Genomic DNA, 9,521 nt, shown 5'->3' with positions numbered 1-9,521 from the left:
ACTTTAAAAGTAAAGCCATGCAAAGACTAGTACATCACGACAGATGGAGACCTGGAGGTGCATGTGTAGCATATGCTGATAGTCTAATCTATACGTTTCAGCAATCTGCATAAAAATTGTGCGCCGCTAACACTTCAACCTAAGCAATCAAAATTCTCATCATTCTAACCAACCAGCTGAAACTCACGACACACCGAGTTCAGTAATGCAGAAGATGTCTCACTTTCCTTAAACTTGACTGCTTTTAAATGGACGCCAGTTTAGTATTGGAGATGATCTCTATTGCCTATGAAGATATAGTCCTATTAGTCAGACCAATCTGCAAACCTTGTCACTGTGCACGATCCCACAAGTGCATTTGTACAATTGACATGGGATCATCCTATTTCCCCATATACAGATACAATCCTTGTACAAGTTCGTATACAATTACTTATCATCTCATTCAGATGTATTTAGCATGCAACACTGCTAAATCAGACAAATTATAGAACGATATCAATATCCATAGAGTACCACGGGGACGAGAATGATGACATTAAATACCATTAAGGCAAATGAATCTAGAATTCACAAGGATGTAGGTGGACAACCTTTATTTTGTACCTGATCACATTATATCAAGTCATGTTTACACATCAATCATTTCCTGTATCAGTTTGGTATATCTCAATGTTTAACTTTGTAAAGATTAATGCAATGTGATCACAGAAACAAGTCAGGCATTTAAATACATATTAAGGAGTACATAGATTTTCTATTTAGTATACAAAGTATTTCATGTATATGAATTTGTTTTCTATTTAAAAAAATATTTTATACCCCGCTCACATAGCAAGCATATCCAGAAAATCAATGCAACCGACCTGATTGCAAATTATCATAATTCTGTTTTGTTTTGTTTTTTTATATAGAAGCTTTCACTCAATTCACATTTTGCAGAAGAAAAAAAATATTGTTAAATAATCGTGAAATATATTCATTTTTTAAGGTGTAGACAAGTATGGTTCAAGTGACTGAATTTATTTTTTTTGTAGAATTGTAAAGCATGGTTTATGCACTTGCACAATTGAACATGACTTTTCCTCTTTACCTAGTTTAAGATTATCAGAAATTTGACTCTATTTCCTCAAAGACACTGGCGATCCTTTGCATGCTTTATCTTTGTCTGAGATTAGCGTTTAACCCAAACATTTCCACCAGCCTTATCCATTTTGGAAGTAGACGTAAAAGTAGAGATACCTTCACCGGAAACAGTTTTTGTTGCAATAACCAATCACAAGGAGATAGAAGTTTTGCATTTGGGTACAAAATATACAGGAGATGCCTCTCTGGTTGAGGGTATTTATGTCAGAATAACAACAAAGTATCCCTTTGGCAATAGTGTCTGGTGCAATCCTAGAGATCCAGAAAGAAGATGTTCTGAAAAATTAGAACCTACAAAGAAATTTCTTCAACATATGCAACCATAAGCAACTGGACACTCCTGAAATCACCTGCATCTATGCCTATATAGATAATATTTGGAAGTTTAAAGTCTACAAAGGCACTTTTCATCATTGAATTATTGTCTCTATTAAGAACGACTCTGCGCGACCTACATTTTGCTCAACGCTGTTTGTTCTTCAAGCACTTGTAAGTAGTCAGGTGTGCCTTGAAGTTTGGCTTTGAGTTCAAAATATTCACTCTTTCTCTGCTCTACTACAATCTTACTGTGGTTTCCACCTATTAAAGATTTCTTGCATTTTTTATCTTGTAGCTTTTCAGGATAGTGTATTTCAAAGCCACTGACTCCTATGCTATTATATTCTTTTTTACTTTCTAAAAAATTCTGGATAAATAAATTGGAGTCTCTTCCTGGAAAGAATTCATCCAGTTCATCGATTGTGCTAAGTCTTTTTTTAGAATCCCCATGCAATGAATCTTTGTCTTTGTCAGTCATGTTCCTGAGGACCACCTTTTGCCCTTGGTGATCAGAAAATGGAAATCCCATTTCAGCATCCCTTATGCCACAAGTGTGACTCTTACTCATCTGTTCAATGGTCTGTGGGAAAAAGGTTTCTGCAGATATACCATCCATCTTAAGGGCTTTCTGGTCATGCTTCCTCAGCTGGAGCTGCATAGAACTGCACTCCTGATTCCCAATGCCTTCATGCTTTACGGTGGGTTTTTTATTACGTCTCAAGACAAAAACAAGGAGGCAAAATGCAACAAAAACAGTTAATATAAGCACTACTAAAATACTAAGTATTAAAATCGATAAAGGGACAGGTCCACCTGGGGGGCTTTTCATGGGACCCAAAGGAGTTGTAAAGGTGATGGCAGGGACGGGGCTGGTGTACTGCGTGGGTGGCTTGTTTATTAGCTTGGGGCATAAAATTTCATTTTTTAGTGACCGCAGCTCAATGTTTGCAAACTGAACAGGTGTCTCACATTTGACCTCTTTCATGACAATGCCTTCAGTGAGTTTCTCCAGCCAGAGTTTCAGAGCAACTAAATCACAAGTGCAGTCCCATGGGTTTCCTTCCAGATCAATCTGTGTAAGAGATTTGAGTTGGTCAAGGACGCCACTTACAGGCAAGTACATGAAATGATTATTTCTTATATTCAGCCGTGCCAGTGGCACTCCGGAAAAAATATAGGCTGGCAGGCTTCTTAGAAGGTTGTTATTTAAATAAAGCAGCTGAAGATTTGGCATGGATTCAAAGGTCCCCCCCAATATTTCTCGTATGACATTGTATTCCAGGTAAAGGTACTGCAGATTGTGCAAACCAATAAATATCTCAGGGCTGAGGCGTTCAATTTGGTTTCCATTCAGATAAAGCCTCCTTAGGTTGGTGAGGTTGCAGAAGACATTGCCTTGGATAGTTGTTAATTGATTGCTTCCTAAATGAAGCAGATCCAGACCTTCAAATTCGGCAAAATCTGCTTGTTCTACTTGTTTGATATAATTCCCATTGACGTGAAGTTTCTTTGCATTTATGGGTTTAGGTGCCAGCTCAGATAATGAATATACATTCCTCTCCTGACAGTTAACACTTAATCCCAGATCTGAAGGATGAGTTTTGCAAACACACGGAGATGGACAAGGTGACAGTGGAGGTACTCTGGTCTGAAATGAGACAATCTGGCTAAGGCTGTGGTTGGATACAGATTTGCCAGATACTATGCCAGAGTTTTTGGATGGATTGGTCGTTTTGGGGGGTTTGGTGACCAGACGATTTAGTGATGTTTGAGCCGTATGCCCCCCAGGAGTGGTGAAGGTTGTCTCCATGGATGGAGGCAATATCCGTACATCAAAGTCACTACCAGTGCCCATAGAGCATAACTCTTGTTTATTAGTCTCTTTTAATAATCTTCCATACAAATCACTAGGCGTCTCACAAATTGCCTCTCCGATGTAGATATTGTATGGCATGTTTTCCAGCCAAGCTTTTAGAGGCAGCAAATCACATGTACAATTCCAAGGGTTATCTTCCAGCTGCAGCTCCACAACCCTGCCAATGTGCTCCAAGACACCTATGTAGGGCATCTTTTGGATTCTATTTCCTCTAATGTCCAAATGAGTTAAGGAGGCAAACCTAAATATATTATCAGGGAGGGCAGAAATAAGATTGTCATTTAAGATGAGGACTTTCAGCTTGTGTAGTTTATTGAAGGCTCCTCGCTCAATATACTTGATTAAATTGTAGTCAGCCTGGAGATACTCCAAGTTCTCTATGCCCAGGAAAGTGTCAGCCCTCAGGATCTTTAATTCATTGTTGTTCAAGTGCAACTGTTTTAATGCACTAAGTCCCTGGAAAGCTCCTCCCTCAATATTCTGCAGTTTGTTATTGCCCAGTTGCAGGGACACGGCATGGGTAAAATTAAGGAAAGTATTAGGGTACAGAATGATCAGAAGATTATTCTGAAAGTTCAAGTGATAGAAATTGGACTGTGGGGGCTTCAGCTGGTTTGGTCTGTACACTGCCACTTTTTCACAGTTGACATAGAGGACATTTTCTACTGACAGACAAGAGCAGACATTGCAGATCTCCTGGGTGAGTTCTGAGTCCGGGTTGGTGGAGGAGATTGGGGTGGAGAGGAACAGGAAAAGCCACAGAAACATCTTCAGGCAGTGACAATAAGATCTCAGGCTGCTGGGGTAAATCATCTGATAACAACAGAAAGACACTGTCTTAATATAGATATAATATATAGATTACTGTGTGTATGTATGCAGTATGTGTCTATAGGTCTATATACGTGTGCTTGCACATAAATTACACTGCACTGCTTCGATTTCATTGCACTATTCACTTACAAGTGCTAGATATATGATTTATACCATATGGAATTTTAGCCTCGTGTCTTTGCAGAATAAATTAGCTATCAATACATTTCTAAGTATTCCCCTCTGTCCCTCCTAGACCTATAACTCATATCACAATATAATAACATGTCTGTTCTATATTTATAGTACTATACATGGCACTAGCATACCTTAAAAGACATCATTGTCAATACTATTGTACTGGCCAACCTTATTGCATGCAATTGTGTGCATGTACTGTATGTGTGTTACTGAAGATAATCTGGCCAACACTATTGTAAGCAGTTGTGTGCATACACTGTACGTGTGTGTATGTGTGTGTTACTCAACATAACCATTATAACACAATATCAATGCACATTATACAGAAGTATACAGGTGCAGGCATGCAGAATACAAGACGTGGACATTCATTTTTGTATACACACATTAAAATCCAATTTTGCAAAAAGGATTACAGCTTGTTTGGAATGGTTTTGGAAAATACTGTTGTAAAGTAGCATGTATGGAGTAGTATTTAGGTGCACAAGGAGACTAAAGTTTCAAGAGGAAAAACTAAATTAAACCTTCCAGTATCTGCACTAAAATTAATCTGGCCAGACATCCAGCTCTATCAGATTCTACCATGATGATATGAGCTATTAGTATATACTAAATACATACACCCTAGGTTTGATACACCCTACATATCTTGACATGCATTTCCAATCTACGTATGTACATGTCAGCAATTCTATATACACGTATCTGGGCTATAACTTATAATCTTCACCCTGAAGATACTATAATTTACATCAGGTATTCTCAAATTTTATTCAGATATTCATCAAACATGCATTCCAGTTATCCTCAATAGTCTACAGGATTCTCTATTATACCCATTATCTATATTGGTCCAATACGTTATTTCATAGGCAAGTATTCTACTATCACTATACATAGAGATAAGCTACAGTATCACTATATTATATATACATATATAACTAATGATTGCTATGATCAATAATTGTATATCTAAGCTGTCATTATATTTTATAGACATGTATTGAGTGATCAATAGGATTTGCATATAAGCATCTCAGCTATCACTATACTTTATAGACATGTATTCAGTTATCACTATTGTCTGCATACGTACACCCCAGCTATCACTATACTTTATAGACATATATTAAGTTACCACTATAACATGCATACATGCATCTCAGCTGTCACTATATTTTATTGGCATATATTGGGTTATCACTATGATTTGCGTACTTGCACCTATCACTAGACTTTCTAAGCCTATATCCAGTGATCACTATGATCTGCTATCACTATACTTTACAAGCATGTACTCAATGATCACTATGATCTGCATACATGCATCTAGCACTATATTTTATGGGCATACATTCAGTTATCTCTATGATCTGCAAATATACACTATATTTTATAGGCATGTTATGACTATATTCTTAACACATACATCTGAGCCATCACTATATTTCATAGACATGTACTCAGTTATCACCATATCCTTATGACATACATCTGAGCCATCACTATATTTCATAGACATGTACTCAGTTATCACCATATCCTTATGACATACATCTGAGCCATCACTATATTTCATAGACATGTACTCAGTTATCACCATATCCTTATGACATGCATCTGAGCCATCACTATATTTCTTAGGTATGTTATCACTATATTTTATAGGCATGTACTCAGTTATCACTATAGACTTAATATATGTATCTGAGCCATCACTATATTTTATGGGCATATTATCACTATAGCCTTAATACATACATCTGAGCCATCACTATATTTCCAAGCCATGTACTCAGTTCTCACTATAGTCTTAATACATGGATCTCAGCTGGCACTATCATTTATAGACATATATGCAGTTATTACTATAGCCATAATACATGCATCTCAGCTATCACAAAATGACCTGATCTTAGTTAGAACTAGTCTTTATACCTGCAGCTCTATGATTTACATGCATGCACTTATTCCATGCTCATACATACATGATCTCCATCCCCTCTACATTCTACATGCATGATCTCAGCTATTATACTGGCGTCTTTAGCAGTGCATCTGCTATCCAGTATTTACACCACAGCAACCTGCTAAATAGTTATCTCTCCCAGCACAAAACCAGTTTTCACCGACAGCACATGCTGGCTTCACATTTTAGTTAAGATGAGACAGAAAGAGAACTAGAATGCACAGAGAGAAAGGGAAGACATAGAGAAGGATAGGTCAGTGTTAGACAGCAGTACCTATGATATCAGTGGCAAATGCCTGAGGTTTGTGATAGTACTGATTAGTACTGCAATGCTTTGCCGCAGCATGGTCTCTGCTCCTGCTGGGTGCTCTTGTCCTCAATCAGATATCTCCTCCAGAAGATGTGCCAGGGCTGTGGAAGAGGGATACCCATGAGAAAATCATGCAGGTTATAGATGCTGCTGCCGCTGTTGCTGCTGCTGCTGCTGCTGCAAGGATCCCTTTCTGCCAGTGTTACATGAGACAATAGCCAGCAATCTATCCTCCTCTAGTCTCTGCAGCCTCCTAATTAGGAACAGGTAGCCTTGCATAAATTAAGTGGTACCCATGATGGGAGAAGAGGATGCTGGAGGATGCAAGGGTCTGGGGCAGGTCCAACTTGCTGTGTCTCTCCTGTGTCTGGGCTGCAAAGGGGAGTCCACAGTGTGATCAGAGGGCATGGGATTGCAAGAGAGGGTCATAAGATCTGCATCAAAGAGACTCCCACTATGAAAAAAAGCTCTTGCTTCCTAGTCAGCTGTGTTTCCATGGGATAATGTTTGCTGGTGGCGAGTGTCAGGCTTATAGAAAGGGTCTCTCAAGTCAGATAGCTGCTGGATGTGTCTGGTGGTTAAAAGAGGAGGGGGGGAGGGAGTGGGAGATCATTTGCTGCCGATGGAGGACAGATCCCCTTTTCCAACGATCAGTCACAAAGAAAATCCATGAAGTAACCCTTCAGCTTCTAGATCCCGACAAGAAATGCCTTTAGTAAGCCAAGACCTAGAGATAACAGGAAAACACTACACTGAACTACATTTGGGAGGGGGGGGGGGATTTTCCTAAATGCATACTGCCAGTCTTTGCAGAGGGAGGGGGAATCTAGAAAGTCAGGTTTTTTTTTTCCAAGGCATGCTTCGATTTTCCTTTACGATATATGATCATTCTTTTAATTCCCTAATCTGCATTGATCCCGCACAGAAGATAATACAAGCATTAATTGGCACAGATCTGATGAAGGATCCACTTGATGGAAATGCAGGAGCTGCCTGGCTGGGGAAGAAGAACATCACCTTGTGTAATGCTGCTGTAGTCTAAGTAAAACCTAGCAAGCCTTCCTATACTTCTGTCAAATGGTTCTAGGAAGCCAATACAGATGAATGTTCTCTTTCAAGTCTATTTTCTTACCTTTAAAATCCGGATCCATGTAAGGAAATGAAAATGTTCTGCATTTTGTGATTGTCTCCAAGAGATGTGGACTTCTCCCTGCTCCTCAAGCTCTCCCTCTCCCTCTGCCTCTCTATCACCCCCTCCTCTTCTTCCTCTCTCCCCCTCTCTTCTCCTTTTCTGTCACACACACAGTATATGTACTCACACAGGACCACAATCTCAACACATATCAATCGATCCCTTTCAATAAATAAATCCAGGCACACATAGAGCAACTGCAGGGGATCTGGAAATCTTGTTAAGAGGGTGAGTCTCCTAGGAGCAGGATGCAAATGCATAATGCATAAAACGCAGAACTGCAGCCCCTGCTGGGTAAAAAAAAACACCTTCATGGATCCACTGGATCAAGATTGAGTGTTCAGATCAATCATTATTGATGGCATTTTTGCTGTTGAGTTTATTGGGATCAAGAAGCAGAGCTGGACTGGGACTCCCCCTGCTGTGCTTGGTCAGGCAGGTGTTTGGGGATCAGATTGTGTTCAGTGGAGCTCTGTGCACAATACTGCTGGGTAAAGGTATTTTGGCCATTTTAACCCTAATATGTATAGTAACCATTTATAAATGTACAGCTAGCTATATAATACAAATAGATGTGTTATCAGATTTACCCTGGTATCTGTAGTGTGATCCTCCTAATGTTGCCAAAACATGGCACCTTAGTACTCATGCTCCTGGCATTGCTGTAAATGCAAAGGAATTGATGCAATATTTAAATGGATGAGTCTGCCAGCTCTGCAACAAGCTCTTATTCAGGCTGAATACTAATATTGTGTCAATGCTATTACCATACATGCAATATTTAGGAAACATGTGTCTATCTATCTATCTATCTATCTATCTATCTATCTATCTATCTATCTATCTATCTATCTATCTGTGTGTGTTTAATATCTATCTATCCATCATATATATATATATATATATATATATATATATATATATTATATATATATATATATATATATATATATATTTGTATATTTATTTATTATATTCAAGTATACTAACAAATATTATTTATTTCCATTAACATGTTTATTTTCATGACAATATTTCTCATTAATAACAGCGCATGTAAAGGGAAATTAATAATAAGCTCCATTAAGGATTATTCTTGGCAGTAAACATCACTGGTGCTAATAGAAAATTTTAATGTATACTGCAAGTGAATATGTTCACTCCCTAGTAGAGATTTTACAGTCAAGCCCGAGGGAATCCTGTAAACTCTGGGATAGCAGGAGAAGCAATGAGGACTCCTTCAGGAGAAAATGGTAAGGACTGGCACTGGAGGGGTTAAGAGCTGGTAAAGGTGAATTATTGAGAAGGGAAGTTTGCATTACAGGTTTGGAGTCAGGAAGCGAAGGCGGTGTGCTGGCAAGAGAATAGATGTGGTGGATGGCAATGGGGAGGTTAAATATAAAAGGTTATTGGAGAGAGAGAGGTTTAACCTCTGGAGGTGAAGCACTTACTTTTAAATTGGCTTTGGAAAGTGATGGCTTAAGTGGCTTATGGGGGTGAAAGGGTTAAGGCCAGCAGGAGAGTAAATAAGACAGAGATATGGAAATAAAAGGATGTGATGGAGGAGATATGCCTGTGTGCCCATACTGTTACAGGTGGGAAAGGGTTAACGCGAATGGATTTTACTGCAATTTTGTTCTCTTGTCTATGCGAAATACTAAGTACTTTCAGCAGTCCCTGTGTATACCCATGTATG

The 9,521-nt window shown here is 38.7% G+C and overlaps 1 protein-coding gene across 3 annotated transcripts; it reads right to left on the bottom strand.

Moving 5' to 3' along the window:
- Window positions 1–423: 423 nt before the first annotated feature.
- SLITRK4 (SLIT and NTRK like family member 4) lies at window positions 424–8,571 on the bottom strand. Of its 3 annotated transcripts, XM_075259864.1 has the most exons (3): window positions 7,766–8,571; window positions 6,598–6,734; window positions 424–4,153 (listed from the first exon to the last, which is right to left on the bottom strand). In XM_075259864.1, exon 3 carries the CDS (start codon window positions 4,151–4,153, stop codon window positions 1,598–1,600), a length of 2,556 nt encoding a protein of 851 aa, XP_075115965.1. In that variant the 5' UTR covers window positions 6,598–6,734; window positions 7,766–8,571; the 3' UTR covers window positions 424–1,597. The 3 variants fall into 3 exon arrangements, with proteins under 3 accessions (XP_075115965.1, XP_075115967.1, XP_075115966.1); XM_075259866.1 differs by lacking the exon at window positions 6,598–6,734; XM_075259865.1 differs by lacking the exon at window positions 7,766–8,571 and having other exon boundaries at window positions 6,598–6,895.
- Window positions 8,572–9,521: the final 950 nt, after the last annotated feature.

This window comes from Leptodactylus fuscus, chromosome 11 (assembly GCF_031893055.1).
Source record: "Leptodactylus fuscus isolate aLepFus1 chromosome 11, aLepFus1.hap2, whole genome shotgun sequence".
Taxonomy (NCBI): Eukaryota; Metazoa; Chordata; class Amphibia; order Anura; family Leptodactylidae; genus Leptodactylus; species Leptodactylus fuscus.
The sequence above is the reverse complement of the archived record's forward strand: the minus strand, read 5'-3'. Positions and strand labels throughout refer to the sequence as shown.

Bases quoted from the DNA above. Each gene is read 5' to 3' on its own strand.
- SLITRK4 (XM_075259864.1), bottom strand. From the start codon at position 4,153: ATGATTTACCCCAGCAGCCTGAGATCTTATTGTCACTGCCTGAAGATG.